The sequence below is a fragment of the Hyla sarda genome, chromosome 7, assembly GCF_029499605.1.
Source record: "Hyla sarda isolate aHylSar1 chromosome 7, aHylSar1.hap1, whole genome shotgun sequence".
Lineage (NCBI taxonomy): Eukaryota > Metazoa > Chordata > Amphibia > Anura > Hylidae > Hyla > Hyla sarda.
In genome coordinates, this window is record NC_079195.1 from 29,342,077 (window position 1) to 29,355,956 (window position 13,880).

Here is a 13,880-nt window from a genome sequence, read left to right on the forward strand (position 1 = left end):
CTAGGGTGCGTGGCTGTGATGTCACATCCCCGTCTCGGAGGCAGCGGCGGGACCCCTGCGATTATACAACTTATCCCCTATCCTTTGGGTAGGGGATAATATATATAGAGCCAGAATTATCCCTTTAAGTAGTACCCTGATAATTCCCAATATGCCCTTTTCAAGCCCACCTCAATGTGACAATATGGCAATGTGGTATTTAGCCTTGTTGATCAAATCTCCTCACCTGTAATAGTCTTCTTGTCCAGGAAGAGGAACTCCCTGCAGAGGGTGATGGGTCTGCAGCCAATGCTGCTGTTCCAGGGCCAGGCGCTGCAATTCTGCAGACTGGGCATGCATGGCCTGTAACTGGTGAGCAGCCGAAAGAGGGGCGGAGAGAGAGGAAGGGAGGTCCCTGTAAGGAGAGGCTGTTGGGGGGGAAAGATAATGAAAGAGTCAATAGAAAGATATATCTCCTCAGATATATTGTCACATAACTAAGCGTATAAAGGGGATAATAACCTCCTGGTCCACTCACTTCCATTAAAAAATTAAATTATATACCATGGGGCAAAAAAGTATTTAGTCAGCCACCAATTGTGCAAGTTCTCCCACTTAAAAAGATGAGAGGCCTGTAATTTTCATGATAGGTATACCTCAACTATGAGAGACAAAAAAAATCCATAAAATCACATTGTCTGATTTTTAAAGAATTTATTTGCAAATTTTGGTGGAAAATAAGTATTTGGTCAATAACAAAAGTTCATCTCAATACTTTGTTTTGTACCCTTTGTTGGCAATGGCAGAGGTCAAACATTTTCTGTAAGTCTTCACAAGGTTTTCACACACTGTTGCTGGTATTTTGGCCCATTCCTCCATGCAGATCTCCTCTAGAGCAGTGATGTTTTGGGGCTGTCGCTTGGCAACTCGGACTTTCAACTCACTCCAAAGGTTTTCTATAGGGTTAAGATCTGGAGACTAGGTCACTCCAGGACCTTGAAATGCTTCTTACAAAGCCACTCCTTTGTTGTCTTGGCGGTGTGTTTGGTATCATTGTCATGCTGAAAGACCCAGCCACGTTTCATCTTCAATGCCCTTGCTGATAGAAGGAGGGTTTCACTCAAAATCTCACGATACATGGCACCATTCAGTCTTTCCTTTACACGAATCAGTCGTCCTGGTCCCTTAGCAGAAAAACAGCCCCAAAGCATGATGTTTCCACCCCCGTGCTTCACAGTGGGTATGGTGTTCTTTGGATGCAACGCTGCGTTCTTTCTCCTCCAAACACGAGTTGAGTTTTTACCAAAAAGTTCTACTTTGGTTTCATCTGACCATATGACATTCTTCCAATACTCTTCTGGATCATCCAAATGCTCCCTAGCAAACTTCAGATGGGCCCGAACATGTACTGGCTTAAGCAGGGGGAAACGTCTGGCACTGAATGATTTAAGTCCCTGGCGGCGTAGTGTGTTACCGATGGTAGCCTTTGTTACTTTGGTAGTAAATGAAGAAAGGGTAGTCCAGCAATACCTTTAAAATGTAGATCCTTTATTGAGCTTTTTGTTAAAATGCAGAGCACACACCATACACCTTCACCTAGTCAGCAAACCTCTCCTATGGACGCGTTTCGAACGCATGCGCGTTCTTGATCACCGTGTGGTGATCAAGAACGCGCATGCGTTCTAAACGCGTCCATAGGAGAGGTTTGCTGACTAGGTGAAGGTGGATGGTGTGTGCTCTGCATTTTAACAAAAAGCTCAATAAAGGATCTACATTTTAAAGGTATTGCTGGACTACCCTTTCTTCATTTACTTACAAGTACCAAGCCGGGCCGGGTTCGAGTCCTTGCAGACCGTGGAGGAGGTGAGCTGAGAGAATTATATTTTTCATATTCATTTGTTACTTTGGTCCCAGCTCTCTGCAGGTCATTCACTACCGTGTGGTTCTGGGATTTTTGCTCACCGCTTTTGTGATCATTTTGACACCACGGGGTGAGATCTTACGTGTAGCCCCAGATCGAGGGAGATTATCAGTGGTCTTGTATGTCTTCCATTTTCTAATAATTGCTCCCACAGTTGATTTCTTTCCACCAAGCTGCTTGCCTATTGCAGATTCATTCTTCTCAGCCTGGTGCAGGTCTACAATTTTGTTTCTGGTGTCCTTTGACAGCTCTTTGAGATTGTGGACTGGTGTCTTTTATACTGATAACAAGTTCAAACAGGTGCCATTAATACAGGTAACAAGTGGAGAACAGAGGAGATTCTTAAAGAAGTTAGATGTCTGTGAGAGCCAGAAATCTTGTTTGTTTGTAGGTGACCAAATACTTATTTTCCACCATAATTTGCAAATAAATTATTTAAAAATCAGACAATGTGATTTTATGGATTTTTTTTTCTCATTATGTCTCTCATAGTGGAGGTATACCTATGATGAAAATTACAGGCCTCTCTCATCTTTTTAAGTGGGAGAACTTGCACTATTGGTGGCTGACTAAATACTTTTTTGCCCCCCTGTATAAGAATGGACATTCCCTTTTCGGTTGTTCTAGGGCAGTAATAATTGACCAAACAAAGTAGATTTTGTCGGTGTGTATGTTTTGTGATAACTTGAAAACGCCTTATATTTGTCTCAAATTAAACATAATAACATATTCAATTTGGCTAAAATCGGTCAAGCAGGAGTGAGCATGATTTCTGTTTAAGAATCGGTGTATTGTAAAACAGGCAGCGTTTGCGCACCACATTTGTACGCATGCGCATGACATCTCTCTTCAAATACTGACATATTGTAAAATGGACATTGTTACTCCATCTCTTGAAGTGTGAACATCCAACTATGCCTCGAGAAAAAAAGCAACCTCATGAACAAATAGTTTAAAAAAATGTGAGGCAAAAAGAGCTGAAGAACCTAAAGAAGAAAGGGCACGTAGACTCAAACAAATGAAAAAACGCAGCCGTGAATAAAAACACACCAAATGGCTAACCTACAACGAATGGTTAGTCTACAAGAGTACATTGCTATGCTCTTGATTGTCTGTAACTATATTGAGGGAGATTTATCAAAACCTGTCCAGAGGAAATGTTTCTAAGTTGCCCATAGCAACCAATCAGATCCTTTCTTTAATTTTTGAAAAGGCCTCTGAAAAATGAAAGAAGTGATCTGATTAGTTGCTATGGGCAACTCAGCAACTTTTCCTCTTGACAGGTTTTGATAAATCTCCCTCATTATTTTTACCATGAAGCCTGTACATTAGCTTAGTTATCATTCATGGGCTAAGAGCTTCTTCCTTTATACATAACATAGTTGAATAGAGTGAGGTCTACTATTCACCAAACTACTAGTATTCTGCTTGGTCCATCAAGCACATAAATTGATCCAATTCTCGGTCGCTCTTCTTTGGGGGACACAGAGACCATGGGTATATGCTCTTGCCACTAGGAGGCGCTGACACTAGGAAAAAAAAGTCGACTCCTACCTGGCAGGATATACCCGCCCACTGGAAGTGAGGTAATCAGTTTTAGCTAGTGTCAGTAGGAGGCAAGACACATGTCTGGAAGCTCCCCAGACCTGGTCTTTTTTTTTATAATTTTATAGTAAGGGCTGTTTAGTTAGCTTTTTTCTTCCCTTTTGTTTCTCATTTTCAGGTGGGGGTTCAGGAGCATGTCACTACCTGTTCCCCTATATGCGACAAAGGGGCACAGATATAGAGTATGTACTGTTAACCCCTTCTCGCCAATGGCCAGCGCCTGGAGGTTGTACCCTGGGTCCGGGTCCCCCACTGCTCCTGCTTGCCCGCTATCTTAGCTTGGTATGATGCAGTGTGGCCATAAGCTGGTTGAAGCCATCTGGGTGAGTATATAAAGACCGCGGGTGTGGTACCTCTGCCCGCCCGCCAGTGGACTCACAGTTATGGCAGCCGTTTCTGTCTCAGGGCATCCGCAGGCTTTTGCAGTGTCTCCCTGTACTTTCTGTGGCCACTGATTTTCTTAACTTCAGCTGGTCAGATCTCCTCCGGCACTTCCTGGCCAGTGGGACCCATGATGGCGGCAGGTAGCTCCGCACCCGTTCTTCCCATGCTTGACGCGGGAATCTGGAGACTAACTGAGGGAGGAATCTCTCCCCCCTCTGTTGGAGCTCTCTTGGGAGTGCCGGACAGGAAAAGCCCAGCCTTTCTGCGCCTCTCTTGAACGGAGCTTAGCTCCGCCCCTCCTCCCGCAGGGAGCCCTCCAGGTTTAGGGCGCTGCAGTAGTTGTTCACGCTACCAGGGATGTCAGAGGCTGTCTCCTTCCACTGACTCCCTGGTTCAGGGCCATTTCTCCTCCAGCTCGGCGGAAACCTGTCTAGCCGGGCACCGCTGTCACCCCCCTTGGCCTCAGAGCGGCAAGCGCTCCTACAACACGCTGCATCACTGCTCCTGTTTAGTCTGCGGCTCCCTGCGCTCACAATCACCGCTTGCTGTACACAGGTGCTGGCTTAGTGCAGCTGTGTGGCGACTTGCCGAAGCGCTATTTACTGCTCAGGCACCGGCACAGAGTCCCAGCCTGTGGATCCTTTCTAAAGCTGGACCCCCCCCCCCCCCCCACTCCAGCAGTGACGAGCATGGCTTTCCTGGAGGGTTGGCCCTTTTCCGAGGGTGTCTCACAGGACATCCGCAGTTCCTCTCTTCTCCCGTCCTGACGGGCAAGGATCGGGCAATTTTGTGCCTCTCTCAGACAGAGTTTAGCTACGCCTCTCTCCTTCCCCCGTGGCGTTCCAGGCTTGGGCTCTGGGGTTAATGCCGGGAATTCGCCAGTTTCATTTATAAAAAAAATTGACTCTTTGACTGGAAAACGCCCTCTAGCGGCTGTTAATGGTATTGTGTTTTTTGTGGCTCCCTCTGTGGCAGCTCATAGATATTACAGTTTTTTGCCTGTAATATCTGTTTTTTACCAGATTAATATCTGCTGGGTCCTTTTCTAGGACTGTATATGGGGGTCAGCCTTTTTTTTCCAGATAGCGCTATTGTCACAATGATCTGGACACCCTGCTCATGTAGAACCTCTCTCCCCCCTCTGTTGGCGCTATCTTGGGAGTGCTGGACAGGAAAAGCCCAGCCTTTCTGTGCCTCTCATGAACGGAGCTTAGCTCCGCCCCTCCTCCCGCAGCGAGCCCTCCAGGTTTAGGGTGCTGCAGTAGTTGTTCACACTACCAGGGATTTCAGAGGCTGTCTCCTTCCTCTGACTCTCTGGTTCAGGGCCATTTCTCCTCCAGCTCAGCGGAAGCCTGTCTAGCCGGGCACCGCTGTCACCCCCCTTGGCATCACCTGTTTAGTCCGCGGCTCCCTGCGCTCACAATCACCGCTTGCTGTACACAGCTGCTGGCTTAGTGCAGCTGTGCGGCGACTTGCTGAGGCACGCGATTTACTGCTTAGGCATCGGCACAGAGTCCCAGCCTGCGGATCCTTTCTGCAGCTGCGACCCCCCCACCTCCACTCCAGCAGTGACGAGCATCGCTTTCCTGGAGGGTGGGCCCTTTTCCCAGGGTGTCTCACAGGACACCCGCAGTTCCTCTCTTCTCCCGTCCTGACGGGCAAGGATCGGGCAATTATGCGCCTATCTCAGACAGAGTTTAGCTCTGCCTCTCTCCTCCCGTAGCGTTCCAGGCTTGGGCTCGGGGGTTAATACCGGGAATTTGCCAGTTTCATAAAAAAAAAATTAATTAAAAAAAATTGTCTTCCCCTGGTCTCTTTGACTGGAAAACGTCCTCTAGCGGCTGTTAATGGTATTGTGTTTTTTGTGGCTCCCTCTGTGGCAACTCATAGCTATTACAGTTTTTTGCCCATAATATCAGTTTTTTTTTTTTTTATCAGATTAATATCTGCTGGGTCCTTTTCTGGGACTGTATATGGGGTCTGCCTTTTTTTCCAGATAGCGCTATCCTCACAATGTTTTTTGTCCTATGCCTCTGCCATACCTAATTCTGCAGAGTTCTCGCTCTATGAGGGGGTATATGCGAACCACGGTGGCAGGCCGTTACATGGTCCCTGGAGATTTCGGAGTTACATTCCGTACCTGGTTTCCCCTTATGCTGCATACCATGCCATGTTTACTGTGCCCACTGCCGGTCCTAGTCCCTCCCTATCTGGGCACGGCTCCAGTCCGGTGCCCTTACAGGGCTTTTGCATTCCTGGCGGACGCCTAGGGCCTTTTTGGGATTCTTCCTCCGACGGTCATCCATCAGGGGAGGGTTCTTGCCATGTGTATACACTATGATTCCCTCCTTCACAGGTCACCAATCTCATATCTGCTGCATCCGTGGTTGACATTCCGGTACCCCTCGGCCAGTGCGAGGTGTCCGAAGGAGTGACCTGTTGCATAATATGGACCCATACCAGTAAGCCAGACAGTGGTCTGCTTGGTTTCTCTGCCGCCTGTCATTTCTCACATGCCTGATGTCTCTGCGGCTGGAGTTCCGGTACCCCACTACCAGTGCGCAGTGTCCAAAGAAGTGCCCTGACGTGTACTATGGACCCTATAAAGGGTGATGGGGATACCAACCATGGCTCCTCAGCCTCCCTAGATCTCCCAGGGTGGCGGGGATTCTATCCATGGCTCCTAGCCCTCCCCGTCCTCCCATCTGCGACCAAGGGGGCACAGTGATTGGCGATATGACTGTTGTTCCTTTTTCACCAGCACCTGGAGGTGTACTCGTTAAGCCAGACTGTTGTCTGCATGGTTTCCGACGCTGTCGGTCTCCCATCCCTGGGCTGCCGCATGCATGGCTGGGGGTTCCAGTACCTCACTGCTGGTGGGAGAAATCTGGAAGAGGGTCCCCTGCAGGTACATCGGACTGACCTCAGTCAGTTAGACTTTCTTCTGCTTGAGGGTCAACCATCCGTTCGGCCGCACTCCAGTACTCTACTTTCGATGGGGGGGTTTGAAGAAGTGCCTCTGTGCATTCAGGAACCCAGTCAACCAGGCGGTGGTCTGCGTGGTTTACAACTACGTCGGGTCACCTACCATACACTTCCCACACCTTGGCGGAAGTTCAGGTATCCCACTGCTGAGGTGTAGTTCTGAGCGAGGGACCCCATGTTTCTCCATGGGCCTTTCACAATGCACCACGTAGTGGTTCGCAGGGTTCCCTACTTTCCCAGGTCCCTCTCCACAGGCCTGCTGCTATCACAGATAAGGGCTGGTAAGCCACTTTCAGTGTGTGGTGCCAAGGACGGGACCGGTGTGTGTCCACGGTCCCTATTCCAATTAGCCAGACTGTCTGCATGGTTTTTTCATCCACCAGGTCATCTTCCCCGTTCCTGCCGCTCCAGCGGCAGATGTCCGATGATTCACTTTCAGTGTGAAGTTCCGAAGAAGTGGCTCTGTGGATTCATTGGACCCTTCTACCGGTAAGTCAGACTGTGTCTGTATATTTCCTGCACCTCGTTCGTCCTTCATTCAGCTCTTTAGTCTGCAACTGCAGTTCTGGTGGGTAGCGTCATTAAGAGATGGGGTGTGAGCATTTCCTGCAGGTTCTATGGACCTCGCAGCAGCACTCTTGGTTCCCCTTTCTAACAGCATAACATAAGTCTTCTCAGAGCATGGTTTTAGCACGCCGTTGAGTGCTGAGACTAGTTTCCATGCTTCTGGACGTTTGGATGTCTGTGGTTCCATTCGTGGTGGTAGTCTTGGTACCCCTCTACTATCATGAGGTACCCATGTCGGTGTCCCTACACATGCTCTGGACACCCTGCTCATGTAGAGCCTTCCTCCCCTCCTCTTCGGCGGGGTGTATCTCAGGCTTTCCTGTGTAATTGTTTCCACAGGCCTGTGGCGGTTGAGCACCTCTGTTCAGGCATGGGACCTGGTGGGGTCACGGCCTGTTCTGCAGCCCCCCCCCCCCATGCCTCCAGGTATCTTCCTGGGTTCCTGTACGGGGTGGCTCAGGCGCCTGCTCTGTTGCCTTATTCATCGGCCAGAATGGCTCCGTGGCCGCACCATCTTCCCCCCCTTTTTTTTCGCAGGGTCCAAGGTTTCGCCTAAATGGGGGGTTTCCTCCCAACGCTGTAGGTTGCTACATGTGCTTCTTACTTGCATTCATAGTTATGTCTTTGTATCTCCCAGCTCCAGTGTCCAGGATTCAAATCCCTCTGGGGACACAACATGGCTCCTCCATGCCTCTGTGTGTTTTCGCAGGATCCCTGGGGGCTACGTCCACCCAGTGCTTTGATCCATTACCGTAGGGTGGCATTTCCTTGCTCCTACATGGCGCTTTTGGGAAATCCCCTTCCACAGGGGGTACTGGGATCAGGAAGCTTGGTGCGGTCAGTGCCAGAGTTTCGTCTCCACCCCTTGTTCCCCCCCACTAGGGGGACTATTTCACTGAGCACTTTCTTCTGCCAAGATGGAGCCATCTTGCACTTCCCCCTACATGGCGACAGCCAGTCTGTCATTGCTCTCTTCCTTCCTTGGTGCAATATCTAGGAAGGGTGTGCTCATCCTTCCCTATGTCAGTGTCGGGTACACTACACTGCCATTCCGGTCTTTTGGAGTAACCTTCTTGTGCACAGAGCCTTGGAGTCCCAGCTGGGTCCTGTTTTGCTTTTCCCTCCATTTCTGTCCTGACGAGATGTTGCTGGGAGTGCTCTGGTTTGCTCCCACTGCGTGGTCCAAGACCAATTCATCTTAGTTTTTTGGGCTCTCTCCTAGACTTCTGTGGTGTACCTTATTTTCTGGGTCGGTCCTCCTAGTCCTTGCGGTCCCGGGCACGTGTAGTGACCCGGCCAAGGCTTCTCCATGATTCCATTGTGGGGTGATCGTTCTGTACTGCTCTTTTTCTTGTCCCAACATAGCAGTATGTTTTCCAGAGCGTTTCGCGGTTGTTGGTTTTGCTCCCTTTACAGGTGGGGCACCTCCCGGTGTCTCGAGAGTCTCCAGTTCCATGTCACCCTTCCGGATTTCGGGTTACTCCTTACTTTCCTTTTCCTCCTTCGGGGTCCATTTACTCCGGGGTTGGACGGCAAGTCTGTCTACCGGGTTGTTCCAGTCTGGCCATTTTTTGGCTACAGCGTGGCTGTGGTTTCTTCCCGCTGTTCAGTCCTCTCCGAGTCGGCTCTTCACCCCTGGTGCTCATGCTGTGCCCCTGGGACAGTGTTTTTTAGTGCCTACAGCTTTTTGGTTCTGATCTTCTGCACTATGCCTCTCCGGAGACTGTTCCTGTCTCTCTTTTCCAGATGTTTCTGGTCTTCACCTTGACTGACTCACCTTCGGCTCTCCCTGGCGTTTTCTCGCCAGGTTCTCTGGTTTCGGTTGGTCCTCTTGTTGTTCCCTTTTCCTTTTTTGTTCCCAACCGGGCTTTCCCTCTGTCTGTCTGGTTCTGTGCTTCTTGGAGTGGATTTCCTACCTCCTTCCAGGTTGGTTCAGTCCATCGGGTCTCTGCATCACCCCTTCTTGTCTCTCTCTGTGGCCTGTTGGTTTAGAGTCTCTTCTAAGGACAATACCTTCCTTGGCATCCTAGTCCATCTCCATTGACAGTGGGAACTGCCAGATACTCAGTTCCAGGCCTCGGTTGCCTTTTAACCCAGGGTCTCATCCGTGAGTCTTACAGCCGTCTGGGGTTCAGTCTCCGGACTGACTCCCTTCCTCTGGTGTTGGTCTTCCCACCCCAGGGCCTGCTTTGGTATGTCCCATGTTCTCTGTGTCCACCAATGAAAAGCGACCGAGAAAAGGAGATTTTTTTTTGTACTCACCGTAAAATCTCTTTCTCGTAGCCTTCATTGGGGGACACATCACCCACCTATGTCTTCATTCTTGTCCGGATAGCCTTTTCCGGTTCTTGAGTGTTTCTCCGCGATTCCTTTCCTTTGGACTTGTCTCTTGGTTGGTTTCTCCTACTGCTTTGTGACCAAACTGATTACCTCACTTCCAGTGGGTGGGTATATCCTGCCAGGGAGGAGCTGACTTTTTTTCCTAGTGTCAGCGCCTCCTAGTGGCAAGAGCATATACCTATGGTCTCTGTGCCCCCCCAATGAAAGCTACGAGAAAGAGATTTTACTGTGAGTACAAAAAAATCTCCTTATTTCAGTACTCTTGCACTTACCAAATATCTGCTGTCGGAGGACGTCGCTATCATGCAGAGGGTGAGGAATCAATGGATTTGGGAGGGCAGCCGCAGGGTATGGGATCCGTGTAAGATGAGAACCTGACGTGAGTGGATCCATTAGTGGGTGCACAGCAGCAGAAGCTGCAAATAAAATTGGGGAATGTTGTAAAATACTGGACACAAAATGCTTTATTTTTCTAATAAAAAAAGATAACGCTCTAGAACTCACCTGCATGTATGGCGTCTTGCTGATGTAAGTGTAGGTGTGAATGGATGTGGGAATGCTGGTGGTGATGTGGGGTAACGTTCAACATTTGAAGTCTGGTTAAAGGGTCACCACTCAGAGCAGCCACTCTTTCTGCATGTTGTCGTTCTGCGGCCAGTCGCTCAGCGTAGGATAACTCCCCTCTAGCTGCTCCAGCTGCTCCTGTTGCTCCTGGTCCACCTCCAGGCCCTGCTCCTGTGGCTCCCAGGGCCAGCCTTTCCCTTTCTAAAGCATGTTGGTGAGAGTGCTGCCCATGGTGGTAAGGAAATGCAGGGTGCAATCCCATTTGAGGAGGGACACCAGCAGCAGAGGGCGGTGGTTGTTGAGGGGGTTGGTGATGTGGTGGGGGTGGAGGCGGCAGAGGGAGATTAGATGGGTGAAGAGGGTCTAGCTCTCCTGGTTTTACTTCATACCCAGGTTTCAGCCTTTCTCGCAGCTCCCTTTCTGCCCGGCTGGGGTCGCTGGCAAACACAGCAGGCAAATTGTAGGCAAGAAGTGGATCACCTATAGGTAAATAAAATGGGTGGTGTGGCGGGTGACCAGGTTGAGGTGCTCTTCCAGCTGGGGAAAGTACATGAGGGCGGGCGTATTCACTTAACGTACGAAGAGCAGGTGTATCAGGGCCCAAATAAGGAGGGACGGCAGCTACAGCTCCTGGGGGCTCAAAGTGAGAAGGACGAGATGGGGCTGAAGAAGGAGAAGGCAAGGCCAAAGAGGGATGGTGAGAAGGGGGCTGAGGGCACAGCTGAGGACAGTCATGAGATCGAGATTCCAATTTTTGCTACAATAAAAGGAGAAAAACAAGATTACATCACTATAGATATTTGTAGTCTCAAAGCAGTTTTGGAGTAAAGTTATTTTATCACATTTTGTAGGCCATTCTCCATCACAGTAGGCAAGGCTATGAGAGGTTCCTTCCATTTCAAAGGTTTGTGAGGAAACTCAAAAATGGTGACAACATGGCAAACTGTGGCTAACGGCTAGGGAATAGATCTGGACGATGGAAACACACTTACCACATTCCTCTCCATTTCCCGTTCCCTTTCACGTTCACGTTCTCGGTCACGTTCCTCTCGGGCCCTCTGCTCACTCTCTCGTCGCGCTCTCTCAATTGCTTCCGATCGTTTCTTGGAAAGCTTTGACCCTTCCAAGGGCACAAAATACAGATCGGTCCGGCAGCAGGAGTTGTAGCCTCGATCCAGGTGTTTGTTAAACCTGTCAATGCATGAAGCATGGTTATCTTATAGATAGATACATCGTTGTGCTACAAAGAAAATGAAGCATTTCACAACCAGCACAAATATGAATAGACCGTCCAGGTCACAGATTTATGCTGTGTAGTTGCACTCTGATGGGCTCATTCTTTTACTTTATGGTCACATGTAATACTGAAACTAACACAATTGCTTAAACTTTACCTTGCAGATTGACTGGCGTGACTCGGTGTATCCACAAGTTTGGGTGGAGGTGAAGGGCTGCTGGCAGGAGGAACAGGACTATCACCCTCTGCTTCACACTCTTCAATGGGCTCCTGTTTTATGTGCACAGGAGCTGGTGGAGGTGGTGGAGGTGCAGGTGGAGGAACCGGTGGGGGGACTGTAGCAGGAGTGGTAGGTGAAGTGTCTTTGACACTCTGAGTAGGGATGGGTGGTGGAGTTGAAACTGGAAACGTTCCTGTCTTATAGGGTGGTGGCCCAGTTTTATAAGGTGGCGCTGCCGGAGGAGCTCCTTTGTAGCCTTGGAATGGGTAGTTAGCATATGCCTGAGTGTTAGGAGGATAATGACAGACTGATGAAGATGAATGGGGTTGATAAAGGGCATGGGATGACTGAGGATTCTGGGGCTCCACTTGGGAGGAGTAACCCATATTCCCACCTGTAGATGGTGGCTGTGATGGGAGATGAGATGTATTTTGGGGTGCAGGTGATTGTCCACCACCATTTCCTGACCCAGGAGCTAAAGGCTGGGTGTTGTTTGGATGATGTGAACTTGGAGATAAAATGGCACCAGGCAGAACATGAGGGGGTTGATGGCTGGACTGTGAAGCAACCCCTGGTGGTTGGTTACTTTGTGGGGTAGGAGAGCGTCCTCTGTTTGGTAGAATATGAGGGTGGTGAGAATTATTTGTATTATGGTTTGGAGACTGACCCTGTCCACCTGTTGCCCCTCCATGAGAGTGGAGAACACTGCTTTGGGTTGCTGGAGATTGAATGGTGCCTGGAGTAGGCATTTGGTGAGGTGGGTGGCTACTATGAGGGGACTGAGCACGGGTGCTACTGTGGTGTGGGGCACCAAATCCACCTCCAATGTTCTGCCCTACACCCACTTGTCCATTTTGAGGTGGGGGCTGTGGATACCGAGGTGCTCCTTCATTACGTCCATAATTAAGTCCACCCTGGCCCCAAGACAGATGGGGACCTGGCTGAGGCTGTCCATATTTCCCTTGATTAGGGTACTGATGAGGATATCCAGGCGGGTACTGTCCTGGGTAAGGAGGATATCGAAGTGTACAAGAAGCAGGTGGGATAGGTTGATTTGTTTTTTCTCCAACCTGGGATGGCAGTCCTGGAGATGCATTAAGAGGACGCAAAGCCGGAGGTGGAGGAAGGTTATGAGAAACATGGGGATATGACGCACTGGATGAAGAGTTGGTGGGTAAAGAAGAAGGAGGAGCTGTAGGAGATGCCAATGGCCTAGGAGAACCCAACCCTGCTATAGGGGTAGTGGGTGGAGGCTTGGCTTGAGTAGTCTGTATGGGCCCAGTTTTCACAATGCCGCCACTACTGGGATACAACTGTGGAAGATGAGGAGCGGGGTATGGTCTAGAAGTCTGAGGCTCGCTCGGTGCGGGTGGCTGAGAAGTCTGAGATGGTGGTGGCAACACAGGATTTTCAGGTACTGGTGAAGCAGGAGGTGGGGGAGAACCAGGTCCTCTGTATAGAGAAGGAAATGATTTTGGTGAAGGGACAGAGGACGCGTCACTCTCACTATCCCCACTGTGCAAGCTTGGAGATGTGCTGCGGTTATCTTGATCAATATCCCGGGGGTCGCTACCCCCATCTTCATTACCACTTTGCCCATCCAAGCTTTCTTCATCTGGAGGAGGACGGGGAACTTCAGGAGACTGTTGATAAACACAGAATATTAATATTGTCAGAATAGGTTATAAGTGTATGATCACTGGGAGCCGTATGGATCACTAGAACAAGAGCCCCAAGCCCACAGCTCCTCTTCACCGTATGACCGCAAAGAAGTGGAGAGGAAATGCAGCTGTGGTCACAGATACCTCTGTAGTTAAATTAAAAGTATGCACGGCTGACCAAAAGCAGACGATTACAGTGCTCACCCGTTTACATTGGCCCCATAATCATTGTAGTATGTAGTGGCAGTGCACATACAGGATCAAAACTCCATTAAAACTCCTCACTGGGGTCAATCAGTAAGAAGAAAATGGGACTTGGGGTTCATGTTGTAGTAATCAGACAAGATCCCAGCAGTGGGACCCCTAGGGATCATACATTTATCACATATCCCAAAAGACACTTCGTGCTCAGCTTCT

General features: G+C 49.4%; 1 protein-coding gene across 5 annotated transcripts in view; it reads right to left on the minus strand.

Moving 5' to 3' along the window:
• ATN1 (atrophin 1) overlaps window positions 1-13,880 on the minus strand; it is a 55,064-nt gene that overhangs the window by 3,982 nt on the left and 37,202 nt on the right. For all 5 annotated transcript variants that reach the window (XM_056528905.1, XM_056528901.1, XM_056528906.1 and 2 more), the window contains exons 5-9: window positions 11,740-13,445; window positions 11,338-11,536; window positions 10,286-11,102; window positions 10,054-10,197; window positions 227-407 (exon numbers count right to left, since the gene is read on the minus strand). In XM_056528905.1, coding sequence (XP_056384880.1) covers window positions 227-407; window positions 10,054-10,197; window positions 10,286-11,102; window positions 11,338-11,536; window positions 11,740-13,445 — 3,047 coding nt within the window. The remainder of the gene's footprint in view (window positions 1-226; window positions 408-10,053; window positions 10,198-10,285; window positions 11,103-11,337; window positions 11,537-11,739; window positions 13,446-13,880) is intronic.